Consider the following 21,082-nt stretch of genomic DNA (forward strand, 5'->3'; position numbering starts at 1 on the left):
GAGCTTTGTGTATGTCTTTCCACCATTAAACCAGATATTAAACAGTTACATTCATTGCAAGCAATCTCACATTTCACAATGAAATTCTAGTCAAAATAAGTGAAATATTTCTCATTAATATTGTAGTCTAATTACATTTCAGTTAGAAATAAATGTCATTCCTTGCAATGATAGTGCTGATTATTTTTTAAAAATTTGGTGTGCCATGAAAAGCTTGATACATTGAAAGTGTAATGCAAGCTGAAAGGGTTTGGGATTCACTGGACTAGAAGACTTACTTCGTCACTTGCCTGAAACGTTTACAATGTTACAACCATTCTCCTATCCAAACATCCTAACCATCATAAAGTTTTCTTTTATTATTGCTATATTTCTCTCCTAACAGACACCTGAAACTTTATAAGATTTGTGTCTTATTAAACAATTCTCAACACTCCATATACACCAATTCAACTGAACTGCAAATTCAAATAAATGATCTGAGTTAACACATAATTAGCACTAATATGTTCTGTTCCAAATTTATTTTCTTACCTCAACCACCCTCTCCAGGAGGGGTTCTAGCCAGTGTTCATTGCATTCGCAATGGCTGTCAAGAAAGGTAAGGATGTTTGCTTGTGCTGCATCAGCTCCCCTGACACGTGAACGCATTAGGCCTATGCAGTTTAAGAAAGATTATTGTTAGGTCTCTTTTAAAGGAAAACTCAAACACAGAAACAGCAAAGTATTTCCCATGACTGACCTTCTCGTCTGTTATTTCGAAGAATTCGGACCTTCTCAATCTTTGATAGCAAAGTGCCATCTTCAGCTGGAAGTGGAAATTCAATTGTAAAATTTATTTATTTATTTACGGGACCATCTGAGCTATGGAGAAGTAAAGCAATTCCTACTTACGGTTGTCACTGTAATCATCAACCAAGATGATTTCTTTTATCAGGTGTGGTGGACTTTTTCTAAGCACGCTGTTTAAAAAAAAAAACAATTATTGAGAACTGACAATGAAAATAAATGTAAAAAAGATAATGAACAACCTAAAATGAAAATTACTGCGATATAATGTCGCTGACAAGTGGCAAGTGACATTCTCGCCGCACAAATGCCAGGCTATGGCCATCACCAATAAGAGACAATCCAACCACTGTCCATTGACATTCAACGGTGTTACAATTACTGAATCCTCAACTATCAACATCCTGGGGGTTACCATTGACCAGAAACTCAACTGGACTCATCACATAAACACAGTAGCTACAAGAGAAGGCCAGAAGGTAGGAATACTGCAGCGAGTAACTCACCTCCTGACTCCTTAAAGCCTGTCACCATCTACATGGCACAAGTCAGGAGTGTGATGGAATACTCCCCACTTGCCTGGATGAGTGCAGCCCAACAACACTCAAGAAGCTTGACACCATCCAGGACAAAGCAGCCCGTTTGATTAGCACTACGTCCACAAGCATTCATTTCCTCCACCACCAACATTCAGTAGCAGCAGTGTGTACGATCAACAAGATGCACTGTAGAAATTCACCAAAGATCCTCAGACAGCACCTTCCAAACCCAAGACCATTTCCATCTAGAAGGACAAGGGCAGCAGATATATGGGAACACCACCACCTCCAAGTTCCCTTCCAAGTCACTCACCATCCTGACTTAGAAATAAACAGCTGTTCCTTCACTGTCACTGGGTCAAAATCCTGGAATTCCGTCCCTAATAGCATTGTGGGTCAATCCACAGCAGAAGGAATGCAATGGTTCAAGAAGGCAGTTCACCACCTTCTCAAGGGCAACTAGGGATGGGCAAGAAATGCTGGCCAGCCAGTGATGCCCACATCCCACAAAATGAATAGAAAAAAAAATTAGAATGTGTAACTTGTGAAAGATCCTAATCCAGTTTGTTGCCTTCAATTTATATGATTTGATTTTTACCGGAGAATTAGCTAAAAGCCTTGAGACATGGAAGCAGTTTGTGAAGAAGAAAAGATCAGATGAATACTTCAGTGTGAAATAGTGTTCACCGCATTTATTATTTTAAGAAAACATTACATTGTGACACAGGAACAAAAGCAAGACCATTCAGTTTCCTGAGCTTCATCTGTCATTCAATTAGCTTACGGTTGATCTCTGTATCAACTCCTCCTACTCAGCTTGGCTTTGTGACATTAATACATTTACCAATGTTTTTTAAAATTGATATCTGAATTCCAGTGAACAAATAAAAAAATCACAAGATTTTAGATTTAAAGGCTTTGATGCAATAAAAAGATTAAGAGCACACTAACACTATTTTTGAAGACAACTTTTACAAAACTGCAGAAAAGACCACGATCTGACTTTTAGCATGATCAACAATCCCATCTTATGTTATACTCTATTCCTTAAGTGGGCCCTTTAATCTCCCAGAACCAGGCCAGTTATTCTCTGATCCTGATGGCCTGCTTCCTTTTACATTTTCTAGCTGGGTAACTTCTAATCTCCAAATGACTTTCATGATGAAGGTTACCCTAGAGAATCCTCCCTCTAGCCAAAGTTAAGTGAATCTTGCGGCCTTGTTTAAATTCTCCTGGTCTTTTCAATTTGAGTATGCTCTCACCTGTCTTTTGCATGGTGAATATCAAAGACAGTTTTTACATTGTTTCGGGGCAGGACTGGCTGTCTCTATTCCTCTGACGTCTCTCAGATTCTTGCAAATTAACCTGCAAGGTTCATGGACAGTTTAAGAAATTGAGAATCCAATATTACATAGAAACGGAAAATGGGAATAGGCCATTTGGGCCTTCACATCGGCTCTGCCATTTAATATGGTCATGTCTGATCCTCCAACTCAGTACTCTTTTCCTACTTTCTTCCCTTACCCTTTGATCCCTTTAGCCTGTATCCAATTCTTCTTGAAAACATTCAATGTTTTGGCCCCAACCGCTTTTTGCGGTAGACAATTCCACAGGCTCATCACACTCCGGTTGAAACAACTTCTCCTCACCTCGGTCCTAAATGACTCACCCCACACCCATACAATGGCTTTCAATTGAGTTTTCATTTCTAAGACCCATCCTCATTGCCATGTGAATTACATTGTCTCATATCCAGATGAAAATGCTAAATAACTATTCTCTAGACCCAACTCCATTCTTGCTTGGAATTAAATGAAGTTTATAGCTTAGCTGTCTATACAACATGACATTTCGAACATTTCCCTGTGAAATTTGGACACTAGTAGGTTACTGATAATTATCACAGATGCTCTCGCTATTGTCTGTAAGTGTAAACATCCTGCACTCTCTTCTCAGTAAGACAATCGATCCCCCTGAAAAATTTAGCCAATCAAGCTTGTGTTGAACAGAATTCAGAGTAAGTTACATGACTATTCCTCCATTCTATGCCAAATTAAGAGATATTTCAAAAACATAACATTGTAAAATTTGTATCTGTAACATCTAATGAAAAAGCAAGGGAAAGTGGGTTTTTCCTTTCGATTCATAGAAAATGGGCACTGCTGGCAAGATCAACATTTATTGCCCATCACTAATTTCCCTTGACAAGTCAGTGGTGAAAACTGCCTTCTTGAACAGATGCTGTCCATGTTGTGTCGGTACAACCCAATTAGGGGCTGTTTGGGAATTCTGGGAACATTCAAAGGACCACAAAGGTTTCATGAGCTAGCTGTTTCTGATCAGCTGAGGAGAGGCAAATATAGAGTAGGAAGTGAGTCAAGGCTGTTCTGAGGATCACCCTGACCCCATAAGTGGGGCAAAGGGAGTCTCGACACCGGGTATGGAGAAATCAGTTGGCAGGGGAGTGGGTACTAAGCACCCCAACATTGCGAAGGCAAAACAGCAAGGAGCAAGGCTGCCAATTACATAAATGTTACAGCCAGTAATGGAGGCATGACAGATTGTAACAAAGAGGGACAACACTATCTATAGGAAAATGGGAAATCCTAGTAGCAGCAGAAGAAGAGAGGCTGAAAGACAAAAGAGGCCATATGTTTAACGTAGGATTTACCAGTGCAGATAGGGTTCCCCGAGGTTGACTGAAAACCCAGTGCCACAGGAAATGAGACTCTGCAGGTAGTTAGTTACAAACATCTGTGGCCTGCACTGATGAAGAGCTCACATCTTGCTACACTGGTGCCATGACCTGCCAAAAGTCATCTAAGTCAGTGAAGCATCACTTCTGGCTTCTACTTAGGTTCAACCTTAGATGTTTAAGGGATTTTGCAAGAAAGTGCATATCACTACATCTTGCAGATCACAGATGCTCTCTTTTTCTGGTTGTGACAATATATTCCCTTCATGACAGGCATGGCCTCTCAGTCACGAAAGGGCCTGAGTTTTGCCATCTGCACTAGACTCCGCCCAGGGGAAAGGACACACATGGCCACTAAGGGGCTATCAAACTTATCTAGCGGAAGGGCTTCGACTCTTTCAACATTCGAATGGTTTGTGATCACAACAGATTCCTGCCAATATGCCCTTGCTTCCCTGGTTGCTGCCACAACTCCGTCATCCTTTGCTTCAGATCTTCATTTCATGGATGGATTGTAGGCGACAAGAAATGTCCCTTGATGATATGGCTACCAACCCTTCCTATTTGAGTCCCAGACAGAGGTGATAAAACCAACAACACCTGTTCAGTAGGACAACTATTGAGCAGGCCATCAGGTTTTTGAAGATGCAATTACTACCAGATGGCAGCCACCAGTACCCGCCTGCAATGATCTTGGACATAGAATCATAGAATTATTACAACACAAAGAAGCCATTTGGGCTGCCATGTCTTGCTGGCTCTCTGCGAGAGCAACTCACCTAGTCTCACTTACCTATAATTTCTCTATAATCTTGTAGACCTTCTTGCTCTAGATAATTATCATATTCTCTTTTGAAAGGCCACGATTGATTATGTCTTCACCACAATCTCAGGCACTGCATTCGAGGCTCTAAACATCTGTTGTCAATGTGAACAGGTTCTCCACATCTTTGCAATTCAGATCCCTCATGATTTTTAGGGCTCTTGTGACACAGTGATAGTGTAACTACCTCTGGACCAGGAGGCCTGGATTCAAGTCCCACCTGCTGGACTGTGTCAATGCATCTCTGAACAGGTTGATTAGAAAATATATTAAGGGATCTTGTGATGCAGTGGTAGTGTCCCTACTTCCGAGCCAGGAGGTCTGGGATCAAGACCATCTGCTCTAAAGGTGTGTGCTATATCTCTGCAGAGGTTGGTTAGAAAATATCTTTTCCCTCATGATTTTCTTTGGCTCAAGGCTCTTATGGCATGTGGCAATGTCCCTACCTACAAGCCAGGAGAGATGGGCTCAAATTCCAACTCCAGAGGTGTGGAATAACAGTTCTGAACAACTCGATTAGAAAATATGTCCTTCATGATTTTGAGAAACTCTACAAATCTCCTCTCAAACTTTTCTTGTCTGCATAATTGAGTTTCTTTTTAATTCTCTCATGGGCCATGAGTGCTACTGGCTGGCCAGCATTTATTACCAGTCCCTAGTTGCCCTTGAGGAGGTAGTAGTGAGCTGCTTTCTCAAACTGCTGCAGTCCATGTGCTGTAGGTTGGATCAATGCCATTATGGAGGAATATCCAGGATTTTGACCAAGCAACAGTAAAAGAATGGCTATATATTTCAAAGTCAGGATGGTGAGTGGCGTGGAGAGGAAATTGCAGGTAGTGGTGTTCCCAACTTCTTCAGCCCCAGAGCCAGTCTTGTTAACTTTTGCTGTACCCTCTCTAGTGCTTTCACATCCTTGATGAAGTTAATCTCCAGAATGACATTCCAGCTGAGGCTAAATCAATGTTTCATACAGGTATCGCACAACTTTGTTGCCTTTGTATTCAATGGCCCAATTTACAAAGGGTAGAGTCTTCGACACTTTATTAACCTTTATTATGCTCATTGTGGTCATCTGCTGCATTCTCTGTGATATAGCCTTCCAGAAAAATGTGGGCACTGAGGAAGAAAGAGGACAGCTCTTCTGGGAGAAGCCAGAACAAGTGGTAAGGTGGAGGAAGACAACATTGAACAGAGAGTGGCTTAAGGATTTCCCTGATCTCCCTCACAACCTCCAGCATTAGATCTAGGATGAAGTCAATGACACAAAGGGCAACTGTGCCCTAGATGCTGGGCCTCTGACTATCTTGTGACATCTTGCTTCCCTCTAGTGCTATGGAAGGCTTTGGCATGATCAACAAATGTCTCTCCGAATAAACAACAGTCACAGTGATGGCTTCTAGATTCTCTAAACAAGTCCCACGCTTCATGAGACCCAGCTCTGTTCAAAACGGTACTAGTTCTAAGTGGGCATAAAACCCAATTAAGCTTTCTCTAGTGAAAATCTTAATTTTATTCAGTTTCCCACTGGTTTCTGACCCCAAAACAAATCCAGCTTTTGTTTCCCATCTTCTTGGCAAAACTTTAGCCTAGTTTTTTTTATTCCAGATTTATTCAATTAATTGCATTTAAATTCCGCAATTGCTGTTAGTGTAATTTCAACTCATGCCCCTGCAACATTAGACTTTTTGATTAGTAGTCCTGTAAGGTTACCACAACGTTCCCATTCTTGTTTGCAGCTAACTCTAAAGCTCTTCCAAAGGACCTACAGTGCAAAGCACAGTGAGTCAATCCATCTGTCTTGTACAACTCTATGATACCCAAGTAATCAAAGAAAGATCTGACTTGAACAAGTAGATCTCGGCACTGTGCAGCAACAACCAATCACACATTATGCTACAACTCAGTCCAGTTCATTTTTATGTTAATAGTGAATGTTTTCCCAGAACTAAGCAAAGTCAGTCAAGTTCCAATGGTGCATTAAAAAAGCCAGAATGAAGATGATTCTTGCAAGTTTCAATCTTTAACAATGTTTACATTGAACTGAAGGCTTTTAAACTAGGACCCCAAGAGGATTGTGAGTCGGGCTCCAAAGTGTAAAGTGCTGTTCATTTATCACCTGATCCAGAACAAATTACACAAAATCCCTATTTAAAGTTGCTCTGCTTTATGCTAGTTTCTTTCAACATTGTTCAGCTAATGGGGCCTGTATTCCTGTTTAAAGTCACAAGATTCAGATTTAAATCATTTCTTGCTGGTCTGCTTCAGGCTGCATGGCACGATCAGCAACATTTTTTTTCTATTCATTCATGGGATGAGGGCATCGCTGGCTAGGCCAGCATTAATTGTCCATCCCTAATTGCCCAGAGGGCAGTTCAGAGTCAATCACATTGCTGTGGGTCTGGAGTCACATGTAGCCAGACCAGGTAAGGATGGCAGTTTCCTTCCCTAAAGGACATTAGTGAACCAGATGGGTTTTTCTGACAACCGGCAATGGATTCATGGTCATCATTAGACTCTTAATTCCAGATATTTATTGAATTTAAATTCCACCAGCTGCCGTGGCGGAATTTGAACCCAGGTCCCCAGAACATTACCTGGATTAACAATCCAGCAATAATACCACTAGGCCATTGCCTTCCCTGATGGGGAAGCCTATGCCACTCCCTAATTCACCCTATTGCTCCCTACATACAAAACACAAAGAACTTAGAACCCCGTATCTGACACATCACCCTGGCCATGGTTCTAAATCAAGCCAATCAGATCACACAAACATGGAATGCGCACTCTACCAACCAGAACATGCTCCACTAAATCCCAAAAGACTTGACGAAGGTTGGTAGCTCTTGATGACTTAGAGTCACCCAAGAGTGGGCACAGATATTACTGCAGTATTTTAAACTGCAGTCTCCCAGCTTAGATCATGCAGGCTCACATTAAAACCAGCTACATTGCACCCCTGTGCTCACCAGCTTACACTGGCTTCTGGTTCAGCAATGTCGCATTTAAAATTCTACCCAGTTTCTAAATCTTTCCAAGCCCTCACCCTCATCTCTGTAGTCTCCTCGAGTCCTATAACCCTTTGGGGTCTCCGTGCTTTTCTAATTTTGTCTTCTTACGATGTCTTGGTAACTTGACTGCAGAGGTTGATAGGTGACGACTGCTCCAAAACAGCCATTAATTTGAACGCTAGCTTTCTAATTGAACACATCTTGGATTTCACTTGTGCCATCCAGGTAACTGTTTTCACCCACTCTACCCTAAGCATCAATTTTCTTCCTAAAACTTTTACACCATGCCTCTGAATTCTCTTCCTTAAGACACTCCTTAACATATTTTTCTTACCTAAGCTTTTGCTCACTGTCACAAAATTAACAATCACCTAGAAAATGTGCATTAATTTACAAAACTCAACAATGATTAGTTAATGACAAATTCTGCTAAACTAATGCAATTGAGTTTTTCAATGGGATGAAAAAAGTTTAATGAAGTTTTTGATGTGGTATATATGGAATTCAAAAATGTGTTTGATAAATGCTACTTAAGTTTTCAGAAAAATGGTCATGTAGAAGAACAAAACCATAGATAATGAATTTGGCTGAATGACTGGAAACAAACAAAACACAGACATTTTTCAGACTGGAGAACATTATATGGCATGATCCCCTGAGATCGGTATTAAGACAATGGCTTTATTGGACTCAAATATGCAAAGCACAATTTCAAAACATAGGAAAGCTGGTGGAATGGGGTACATTTGGTAGATAACATTTAATGGAGCAAAGTGTAAACTGGTACACTTTGGTAGGAAGAACAGAAAAGCAATATAAAGTAAATTATACAATTGCAGAGGGTGTGCAGGAATAGAAAGGTTGGAGGAGTAGGAAGGCAGGTATACATACATTAATCAATTAAGGTGGCAGGGTAGATTGAGAAAGTGGCTTTTAAAGCATATGTAAACCTGGAATGTATAAGTAAATGCATGGATTACAAAAACAAGAATCTTTATAAAACTATGGTTTGTCCTAAACTGGAGTATGTCCAATTTTGGCACCACACCTTAGGGAGGTTACAAATACACTGAAGAGGGTGCACAGAAGATTTACAAAGATGATTCCAAGGATGAGAGACTTCAGTTATGTGGGTAGACTGACAAAGATGGGGCTCTAATCAGAGAAGAGAAAATTGAGAGTAGATTTCATAGAGGAGTTCAAAATCATTAAGGGTTGACAGATTAGGGAGGGAAAAGTTTTTCCCATTATCAGATGGATTGAGTATTAGAGGATCAGAGGATTTAATATGAATGGCAAAAGAGCCAGAGGCAACAAGAGGATTTTCTTTTTCATGCAGTATTTAGAATTTCTGATGCACTGACTGAGAATATAGTGCAGGCAGATTAAATTGTGGCTTTGAAGTGGCAATTAGATACTTAGCTGAAGAGAAAAGATTTGCAGAGTTAAATAGAAAAAGCAAATGAATGGAACTAGCTAAATTGCTTTTGCTATCAGCCAGCCAGGAAATGACGTGCTGAATAGCATCCCAATGTGTGGTAAAACACTCTACGATTCCATAACATGAAACATGGTTTAACGTCAAACTTTGTCTGAGAATAGTGCTGTGAAGAGCCTTGGGTGGGTTTACTACTTTAAGGAGGTTATATGAATGTGAGTTTCTGTTAAAAATACAAAGTAATTGATTCCAGCTTTTTGCAACTGCTTTTACCTGACAATGGTACGAAGCAATGCTGATCTTGCTTCATTGTGAAAGGTGATAACTACGCTGGTTGCTGTTAAGTCAGAGTTCCACTGCTTCCGCCTGCATCTGTCAGTAAAAACAAAGCAAATTTAGTACATGATACATCTTCCCACGTTCAATTGTTGAATTAATAATGCTTTTTAAAAGTTCAGTCCAAAACATTACAACAGTACAAGGTTCATCAATTAATCCTGCAATAATGAAAGACAGCCAATGAAAAAGCCAGAATGATGTGTGATACGGTATCAGCAAGTGATAGACTGATGGGATAGGATAAAAATTTCCCTCTTCATTCCAGAGGTTTTGAAAACTACTTAAAATCACTATGGAACACTAAAATCAACAATCTATCAGGAATGTGGAATTGTGTTCTGAAATTACTTTGAAGAAAGTTACTCCCGTATAATGTCTTACAGTATATGAAATGTTGACACATGCATTTAGCACACAAACTTATCATTTTCTAATCAAATGTGAAGCCCACTGCAAGGTGACATGTGAATGACATTATGGAAGCTTATTTTAGAAAAAGGAGTGATGATGGCAGATTTGAAAGGCAACAGGGAAGTTGAGCGGAGGGAACCATTTATAACAGCAGCTGACACAGGTGCCATGAAGGTAAACTGCAGAATGAGTAGTTTAATGAAAGTAATGGCAAGAATGCAGGAATTGAGTATCACATATAAAGATAGGTTTGGAAAGGGTGCAATGGCTCTTGTGGCACAGTGGTAGAGTCCCTAGCTCTGAGCCAGGAGACTAGCGTTCGAGTGCCAAATCTATAAACAGGTTGATTAGAAATTATGTAAAGCCAAGAAGGCAAACTGCAGTGGGAAATGCAAATTTGGTAAAAAACAAAACATTCTTACTAAGTAACTATCTCAAAGAAACTGATTTTCAAATGAAAATACAATCTTCTAATGTTCCTTAGGCTCTTCAGTCTTGCATTTGAGTAGTCTCTTTTGTTAAGGGAGGAAGAAGAACTTTGTGAGAAAATATGATGTGCCAGAAATTATGTTGCCAGGACTTATTTTTGTTACTATTGGGTTATGAGATGTGAGCACTAACGGTAAGGCCAGCATTTATTATCAACCCTACTTCCTCTCTAAGAAGGTGTTGGTGAACTGCCTTCTTGACTGCTGCTATATGGTTTAGGTGCAACCATAGTGCTTACCAAAAGGTTTTTGGCCTAGCAACAGTGAAGGTTCAACAAGTTAGTTCCAAGTTGGGATGGTAAGTGACTTCAAGAGGAACTTGAAGGTGATGGTGTTCACATGCAACTGCTACCCTTATACTTCATGGAAGTATAGGTCATAACTTTGGAAGGTGTTCATGAAGGAGGCTTGCTGAGTTCCCACACTGCATCTTCTAGATGGTACATAACTTTGCCAAGGTGCATTTGCGGTTGAGGGAGTGAATTTTTAAGGAGTTGGGTGGAGTGTCAATCAAGTGAGCTGCTTTGTCTAGATGATATTGAGCTTAAATGTTTTAGAGCCACTTTCATCCAGGTGAGTGGAGATTATCCATCCTTTTCTGAAGAACAGTCCCAATCTGAAACGTCAACTTTCCTGCTCCTCTGATGCTGTCTGGCCTGCTTTGTTCCTCCAGCTCCACACGATGTTGTCATTATCCATCACAGTCCTGACTTGTCCCTTGTAAATGGTGACAGGCTTTGAGGAATCTGGGGGTTAAGTTACTCACTGAAGAATTCCCAGCGGCTAACACGCCATTGTAGCCACAACATGTATATGGCTGGTCCATCTCAGTCTCTCGTAAATTGTAACCCCTAGGATGTTAATGCTGGGGTTTGACCAATGGTAACATCACCGAATCTCAAGGGGAGATGGTTAGATGCTCTCTTTTTGGAAACTATATGGCACTTGTATGGCCCAATTATTACGTTTAACTTATGAATCCAATCCAGAATGCTGTCCAGCTCTTACTGCATGCAGGCATGGTCAGCTTCTGTATTTAAGAAGCTACAGACACAGAAGATTGTGCAATCAGTTAACATTCCCTCTTCTAGCTTTATGATAGAGGGGAAGTCAGTGCTGAAGCAGATGAAGACAGCAGGTCTAGGACATGACCCTGGGGAAAGGCCTACAGCAATTGTGGGTTTAAGAGGTGTACCTGTCCTGGGTTTTTTTTGAAGAGAAATTTTAAGACAGAGGTGATGTACTGTCTATTAAGTAAACAGCTTGCGACGCCTCGGGGCCTTTTTTTTAAAAAAGTTGGAAAGATAGAACAGCCTGAATGGTTGGGGTCAAGCTCCCACAGAACCATGATTTTTTTTTAAGTTTTAGCTTTCAGTAGCAGTTGCTGGGGTCTTGAAACTGGGTTCGGAAGCTGCAGTACATATCTCCCTGCTACTTTTTCTCTCTGTTTTCTCTTGACATTTTCTTCCTGGGCTAGAGAATTGCATGTGAGACAATGTATTTTACTGAATTTGCCTTTGCCAAGGGTATGTTTATGGGATGTTACTATATTGGGACAGTTACTGTTCAGTAGTTAAATAATCTACTATTCTGTTAAGTTTTCGAATAGAGTTAAGTAATTCCAATTTCTTCTTTCTCTTGTTGTATTTTAACTATAATGTATGAATAAAATGCGTTTTACTTCAAGACTGGTAGTTTGATCCATCGAATTGCATCTGGAATGCAATGTCTGACACTTGCCTTTAAATAAGAAAAAGTTATGGTCTGGGCTATCTTCTTGTTCTGCTTTTTGTAGGTATTGCCCGATTTGGTTTTAATGTTTCTGTAAATTTGATTATTATACTCTGATCTCTTGATCTTTTTGCTTTCGTATACATTTTTATTTGTAAATAATAATATTAATATTTCTATATTTGTCTTCAATTGTGGAATGTTGGTATGTGGTATCTATTTTTGCAGATAGTCTTAGAATGTAATGGGAAATCTGTATGCTCTCTATTAAGATTATTGTTAAATCACAAAGCTAATTGTTAAATCGGGCTTCAGAAGCCAGTAAATGTGCAAGTACTAGTTAACAAAGATACTACTTAAAACAGAAAGAGAAGTCTAGTGACAAACTGAGGAAAGTCTTAGTGGGTAGACAGAGGTGAGGAAGTTTAAATTGCTACAGTAGGAGCAATTTCCGACTGAATTTTTGGAGAATTTTGCCTGCTACATGAATTATGTGAAATGAAATAGGTTCTAGCTCTAAAAGTTGATATATTTATTGTATCAGTTTCATGATTACACGCATCCCAAAGCACCAATTAAATATTTGTGAAGCTCAGTCATTACTGTAACATGGGAGCTATACCAACTGACCTGCACAGAGCATGGTTCTAGTATCAGCAATGTGCTAATGGCCAAATATTCTGTTTTAAGGATCTTAATTGAGGGCCACTGGTAGAATACCCTGCTCTTCTTTCTATCTGCCTGAGAAAGCAGATGGTGCTTCAATTCAAAGCTTCAATTGAAAAATAGCACCTCTTAATGTAGCATTCCCTTAATATTTTATTGCAGTGTCACCCTAGACATTTGTTTAACTCTCTGGAGTAACACTCAAGCTTACGACCTAAACAGTTCTATAAAAAGGGGGCCTTAAGACTTTTCCACTTACTGATCATGCCTGGTATCTGGAATATTCCTATCCATTCGCAGTTTGTCGCTTTCCAGCTGATTAAACTTATTCCGTGCATATGGATCCTGTCCATTCTTTACTAAAGTGACCTCAATGTAAGCTTCCTGATCAAAGTCTTGCCACTTTACTTTCCCTGTAGGTCAAACAAAAACATGCAATTAAAACAAAGTCATGTGCTCTTAATCCTTTGAGAGAGGTGCAATGTAAGATAAACTACTGTCTTTAAAGATCATTTTGTCAGTTTATTAAATTTCAAAAACCCAACTGATAGCAACTAATTTAATAAAAGGCAGTATATGAAGGGATCCTTGGTTAGGATTGTTTTCAGTATGCAAATTACTTCACAAACTTCTGTCTCTCAAATTTGCCAAGGTGGGATCATGGTTCAAAGGCATTATTAATGAAGGACTTGCCGCAGAATGTCAACCAAAGCATAAAACTAAACAAGACTGCTTAAAATTAGATCTATATTGTGCCAGTTGAGTATATCTTATCAAACATACTGACTGTTCTAACTAAGCTTACCAGCAATCTCTGGGATTCTTCCCACACCTAGTTTTACAAGCACCAGATATCAGTATAAAAGCCAATCTCAGTATAAAAGCCAATATCAAGTAGGCAAACAGTATACAACAGCCAACAATTGGAAATAAATTTACAGACTGTTTTTCAAGGTCTTGTACATTAAGATCTGCAGCAGTGTGCCTGATTGGACTTTAACCTTTTGGTTCATTTGTTGGTTAGGCAATCATTTGAACAGTAGATTGTGTAAGCATTCTTTCATTGTTGAGTACCTCCTTGGTTACTGAAGTACAGTGGACATTTGCTTAAAAAAACAGAAGAGTGATGCACATATGTAAATAAAAAGGTGTTTTTGACTGAAATTTATTGTCATTGTAGCCACATGTGGGTAGCCAGTGATCTCTACTGAATATCACATTGGGCTAATTTTTCTAAACTGACATATACGTTCTTCTCTCCCAGCATGGAATCCACATTCTTTCTTTGCCAGCTAGTCCCACTCTACCACTCTTTCTACCTAGCCCTAAAAATATTTCTTTTTTAAGTATTTATCAATATTTTTCAAACTTGGCAGAGTTCACTTGTCAATGAATCATTTGGTAATTCTTGCAAATTGACCTGATGAAAAGCTTTGACAAGATGCATTTTTTTTTCCAACAATACAAATGTTCTGTACAACTAAATGCTAAATTTGATATTAGGTGTTTGTAAGTTAAAAGCATAATTTGTTAACAACTGTTAAAGAAGCATAATTTAAGACAGTTTTTGTTTTAATTTAACTTGGAAAAAAGTTGTTAAATAATTAAATATGTTGTCATTTATAATTAAAATAGCTTACACTGGTGCAGGATTGAAGGATTGGAAAGTTCCACAAGAAATACTATTAGATGAATGCAGAACTGTGAGAATTGACTGAAACCTTGGGAATGGACAAAAAGCAAGCTGAAGGGTGAAAAGCAAGTACTCTTCAGAGAAGTTGTCAGAATAGCAGGATTTGGGAGCAAACATGGATGGGGTGTGATGCACATCAGTAGTGAAAAGTCTTCAAACATGACGCATTTAGAATACAAAATGAATTCAAATTTGCTGGGAACTGAAGAGTAACCAGTGTGATACCAAGGCTTAGGAAGGTTGATGGGAAGAAAACATTTCCACTGCAAGGTGGATTGATAACTAGAAGACTTGGGTTAAGGTAAAGTCAAATGAAAGAAGGGAATTTTTAAGTCACTTAGTTATTATGAACTGGAATGCACTAAGATAGTGCAACCCACACTCATTAATTATGATGCAGGTAGCATGGAAGTTTTGTGCAGATCTGTGTGACTATAAGCATGATGTCAATTGGGTGTACACAAACAGGACAAAGTCAGAAATCACACAACACTAGGTTATGGTCCAATGGGTTTATTTGAAAACACAACCTCCGAAAGCTTACGTTTTCAAATAAACCTGTTGGACTATAACCTGGTGTCGTGTGATTTCTGACTTTGTCCATCCCAGGCCAACACCAGCACCTTCACATCAAATAAACAGGAGGCAGAAAGTCTTATGATGCTAGCACAAATTTAAGCAAGTCAGCACCTCTTAACGAGGAGGTGTGTTATGACTGGCTCATTCATGTACATCATTTGAGCAGCGAGTTTCAGCTGGGAAAGTCTCAAGAACTAAAATTCTCCAGCACAGCACTAGAGGTATTCATGCGAGAGGAAAGAGTTATTTTTCCAACAGAGGCCCAAGAGGCCCTTCAGATAGATACCTAAATGGAGAATGCCAGCAATGTAGCCCCAAGGACATGGATGTCTTGCCAGAAGTTTAATGACCTCATATAAGTGGTCAATGTAAGAGAATGTATCTATAACTGAACCATTAGCCTCACAAATTGCTAAACTCAGCATTCTCTTCACCTACCACCAACCAAAACCCATAGCTAACATTGTTTCACCTCTTCACACGTCTGTCAATTTGTACACATTACCAATCATTCAACAACAAGTAGCAGCAACTGTCTGGGAAGGCACTCAACCTAGTGAAGGAGACAGCAGTTGAACACTTTGATGTGGCCAAGTTGGATGCTATGGCTGATAGCAGGACTGAAAAGATCAATAACGAAAATATGCTCATACGTAACCTTTCCCATATGCCTCTTGTCCCTTGTCCCACAATCTCTTTTAATTTACAAGCTGAAGATCTCTGTCCTCAACAGACTGCAGCCGTAAAATGGTGCATTTCTCATTTCATATATCCAAGAACTGTAGTCTAGGCAGGCAGTACTGCAAGAACAAGACATACAAGTAGAAGAAGAAAGTGATAAAACATTGTCACATAATCTCATACATGTAGCCAGATCAGATACAGACAGTCTGCCTATCTTAGAGGATAGCATAGAGGTTGGGACAGGGACACTAGTTACAGATGCGTGGTGAAGCAATTAATGTAAGACAAGCCGTGGTTGATAGAGATTGACGGTAGTCAAGCGAAGGGTGCTAATGAATTAAGCAGTTTGAGATGTTGTGGTTGATTGTAATGATGCATTCTCTTATACTGACCACTTGTGAGAGACATCAATCACGGGTAGTTGACAGATAGGGGAACAAATGTATCAGCACATCAGAGGTGGTGTTGCAAATCAGTTCTGTTGCAGAGAATTCAGATGAGGATTTCAATGGGCGACATACGCTGGTGGGAATTTGCAATTAAATATTTACCTACATTGGCAGATCTGCCAGAAGGTGTGTGTGCACGCACCACCACACACAAAGCATTATACAGAGCTTGGGGGTCAACCAATCAAATGTTGAATAGTGGTCAACTGTATGAAAAGACGAAAGAATCAAACCCACGATGCACCATTCAATAGTCAATGCCTCAGCCTGCATTGCAGAACAAGAAGCTGTACAATGCCCAAGAATGCTCCAGTAGACTGAGATTAGGGCTGAGACAGTGTCAGTTTTCGGGCATGGAAGCTCTTACAGCTGCCTATGACACTTCAGGTACACAAAATGTGCTTTCAAGATATTATACAGCAATAATTCACAGTGCAAAGACAGTTAATACTGCAGCCATGGAGCCTGGACCTGTTGTAAGTTGACAGAATTGATCTTCCACTTCCACTTCCACTGCCACTGCCCACCAGGCATTCAGCCACTCTGCTGCCTATGACAAGAAGGTGCAGCCCAAAGCATGGTTTACTAGAGTTTTGCATGGTCACTTTGTAAGGCCATCTGCAATTTCACCTATTGCCGTGCTGCAGCCACTGGGTTAGCACTACCTAGGAGTGCTGCAGCAGGGTCCATTGCATGGAACATTGAATCATTTGACAAGATTAGAAATCTACTTATAATCAATATTTTGCTGTGGTTTTCAGTTCACAGTTGTGGTAAAAATGATGTTGGAAAGACGCACTGCACAGGGAAATTAAGGATATTTATTCGAAAAATGGGGCTGTATTCATTGGTACTGAAATCAGACAAGCTGATCACCGTTTATTCAATTCTGCTATTTGCATTATATATGTTGGCTAAACCTTGCCTACATATGACAAGATTGTGCAGGATGTAGTGGACCATGATAAGCCATTACATGTGCTCTGAAGAATAATTAGTTGCGGTCAGTTCTATTCTTAAGATCTAAAATGGTTCACAAGTTTTTTGTCAAGTTAGTAAAGCATCAAAATCAAACAAACAAGTGAATGATATAAGTAAGTAATTACTCATTAAGAATGACAGGGCAGGTGTTGTGTCTAGGCTGTGGTATGGAGGAGCTCCTAGTCTAGAATGGAAAAGTCAGCTGGATGTTTTGTACCAGGAGACAGTCACACCATTTACTGTAGGATCATTTGGTTTGGTCAGTGGTCAGGGACAGTAAAACGTGACTTCAAGTGACACAGGTAAGGAGACCCAAAGGGCAGGATGCTCAGCTTCTGCAGCTATCTAATAGGTGAGAGGTTCTCTCAGCTTGTTTGGATGAGAGCAGGGCTACAGGGTGGATGATCAACTGACCATGGCACGGTGGTACATTCAAGTGGAGGACGGAACAAGCAATGCAGTTGTTGAGAGGGGATACTTGTTATGCTCATAACCTGCGTGAGATTCCCCAATTTCTTTTGGTTCCAGATATGTTACCCTAATTCATTACGCCCCAAGGCAAAGACCCAAGGCAAAGAGGGATGAACTGGCTCCTCTTCTTTATTCAACCACTTGCTCAGAAGGTCACAATAAAAAAAAATTAAAAATTGATCCTTTCCCTTATCTCTTTCTTTTCTTTCTCCCAGACCCAAACGAAATTATATTTTGATGAAGAGAATTTAACCAGGCTTTTGAGTTAACAAAGAGTATGCTTATTATTTTCTAACTGCGAGAAAAATTAGTAACACAACACATGTAGACACAGATTAGAAAATAAGAAGCAAGTTCAAAATGATACAAAAGATATATGGATCACTCTCTGAATTGTTCACAAAGAACATGATTGAATGTTGCAGCCACAGTTTTCTAATCCACTGGGACCTTTCCAGAAGCTAGGGAGTTTTGGAATATTACAATCAATGCATCTACTATCCCTGTAGCCAAATCTTCTAAGACACTACAATTCAGGTAATCAGTTTCAGGAAAACTCTGAAGAAGGGTCACTAGACCTGAAACGTTAACTCTGATTTCCCTCCTCAGATGCTGCTAGACATGCTGAAGCTTTCCATAAATTACTGTTTTTGTTTCTTATTTCCAGCATTCGCAGCTCTTTCGGTTTTCAGGTTTTTAGGTTCAGGGATTTACCAGTCTTTTGTCCCATTAGTACCCGGTGGTTGCTCTAAGTACCACCCGCCACATTGAACTGCTGATATTCTTTAGTGACTTTTGCATTTTGTGACATCCACCTAGCAATGATCTATGGAGACTGACTGTATGGAAGGACATTAGAAGAGATATGCAGAAATGAAAAACTCAGTTTAGGAGATAGAGACCAGAGAACAGGTCAGTGAATCGTGGAGCTCATCAACCCATTGTCTTCCTATGCAGCAAATGTAGCAGAGGCTGCCACAATAGTGTGTCTCATCAGTCACACCAGGTAGTGCTTAACTTGAGTTGACCAGCAGAGCACAAACAATTAACTTACAAGACAGAATGCTGTTACCAGCAAGAAGACAAACACAAAATACTTATTCAAAGCCTTTCCAGTTCCTTGTTTCCCAATATTAATTTGGCAGTCTCATCTCTAAGGAATCAACATTTACTTTAGCTTTTCTCACTCATTATATAATTGTAGAAGATTTTTCTATATTTATTCATAGGTTGCAATTCAATCCCAAATTGCCCTGGAGATGATGGTGGCAAGCTGTCAACTTGAACTGCTGCAGACTCTGGGATCTAAGTACATTCAAAGAGCTGTTGGGAGGTTCAGGGCTTTGATCTAAAGACAGTGAAGAATGGTGATATAGTTCCAAGTTAGGATGGTGTGTGGCTTGGAGGAGAACTTGCAGGTGGTGATGTTTCCATGTATCTACTGCTCTTGTCTTCTAGGTGCGGAGTCCACAGGCTTGGAAGATACTGTTGGAAAAGCCATGGTGAGTTACTGTATTGCATTTTGTAGATGGTACTATAATGGACCAGGCCAAAGCCCCTCAAATTATATTAAGATAGACTAGACCCTACCTTTTCTTATTTAAAAGATATGTGCAAGGCGCTGGATTCCAGATTCAATTCAATTGGTCAAACTACTCAACTTTAAGTAAAACACACTTTATTTTTACACTGCAGTTAAAATAATGATAAAAGAATTGGCTTAATTTTAACTCTATCAAAATGCTTAACAAAATAGTATATATATATAAACTACTACTGATTTAACTGTTCTAATACAATAACATCCCATAAACATACCCTTGATAAAGACAAATTCAGTAAAATAGATTGTCTCACATGCAATTCCAGCAGCAGTGAGAGAACCCCAGCTCTTAGCTTATTACAGAGAGAGAAGGGAATAAAGCTTCCACATTCAGCTTCAAGACCCCAGCAACTAGAGAAAACTAAAACTAAAAATCCTGGTCTTTGGGAGCTTGGCCCCACCCATTCAGGCTGCTTCTATTGTTTCAACTTTTAAAAAAATACTAAAGCCTCAGAAGCTATTTACTTTATTGGCTTTGGGCAGAGCGCTCGTCACCTCTGTGTCAACCTTTCTTCATAAATAAAAAGGACAAAATACACCTCTTAAAGCCATAATATTGTCAATACACACTGTTCCCACTGTGCACCTGTGGTGAAGAAAGTGAACATTGAAAGTAATGGACAGGGTGCTTATATTGTTATCTGTTATATTATCTGTATTTCATGTTTATTTGAAATCACAAGCGTTTGGACTGCTGTTCCTTCATCAGATGGAGTGATTTCACCTGACAAAGGAGCAGCACTCAGAAAGCTTGTGATTTCAAATACACGTGTTAGACTATAACCTGGTGTTGTGTGACTTCTGGCCTTGTCCTCCCCAGTCCAACACCGGCACCTCCACATCATTTATATTTCTGGCTATTTAATCTCATTTTATAATATCTCACTCCTTTTTTAAAGATTGGTTTCTAAAATGTTCCCAAACATCTGGCCTACCGCTAACCTTTGCAGCATTGTATGCATTTCTGTCCAATTTGGTACCATATTTAACCTCCTTAATTAGCCATTGATTATACATTTGTATCATAGAATCTTACTTTTTCAATGGAATATATCTTTATTGATAAGTATTATGAAATAATTCCTTAAACACCTGCCACTGTATCTCTACCACATCACCTTTTAATCTATATTCCCAGTTCACTTTAGTCAATTCAACCTTAATACTTTTTGAAATACCTTTAATTTTAAGACACTAGTTTCAGATCCAAGATCCTCTTCTCAAACTGAATGTGAAATACAACCATGATTAACAGCTTCATTTACTCCCAACCACTGTCTGAAGGGAAACTATGGATGGACAGAGTGGCCTACCAGCAATGCCCATGTCCTATGAATTAATGAAAAAAATGTTAAGTGGAATTAGTTGTCATAAAGTCATACAGCATAGAAACAGATGCTTTGGCCCAACCAGCACACATGTTCCCAAATTAAACAAGTCCCACTTGCCTGTGTTTGGCCCATATCCCTCTAAACCCTTCCTATTCATAAACTTATCTAAATGTCTTTTAAATATTGTAACAATACTGCATCTACCACTTCCTCTGGTAGTTCATTTTGCAAATGAACTACTCTCTACATAAAAACGTTGCCCCTCATGTCCTTTTTAAAACTTTCTTCCCTCACCTTAAAAATATTCCCGCTAGTTTTGAACTCCCCCACCCTAGGGCTCAGACCCTTGCTATTCACCTTA

At 39.5% G+C, this 21,082-nt stretch overlaps 1 protein-coding gene across 1 annotated transcript; it reads right to left on the minus strand.

Annotated features, from left to right (window-relative positions):
• Window positions 1-522: 522 nt before the first annotated feature.
• LOC125481560 (polypeptide N-acetylgalactosaminyltransferase 2-like) lies at window positions 523-13,345 on the minus strand. The gene is made up of 5 exons (XM_048593280.1): window positions 13,190-13,345; window positions 9,569-9,667; window positions 895-962; window positions 743-808; window positions 523-656 (listed from the first exon to the last, which is right to left on the minus strand). Exons 1-5 carry the CDS (start codon window positions 13,222-13,224, stop codon window positions 523-525), a joined length of 402 nt encoding a protein of 133 aa, XP_048449237.1. The 5' UTR covers window positions 13,225-13,345.
• Between the last annotated feature and the right edge of the window lie 7,737 nt (window positions 13,346-21,082).

The sequence above is a fragment of the Rhincodon typus genome, unplaced genomic scaffold (genome assembly GCF_021869965.1).
Source record: "Rhincodon typus isolate 14 unplaced genomic scaffold, sRhiTyp1.1 hic_rhity00002604, whole genome shotgun sequence".
Taxonomy (NCBI): domain Eukaryota; kingdom Metazoa; phylum Chordata; class Chondrichthyes; order Orectolobiformes; family Rhincodontidae; genus Rhincodon; species Rhincodon typus.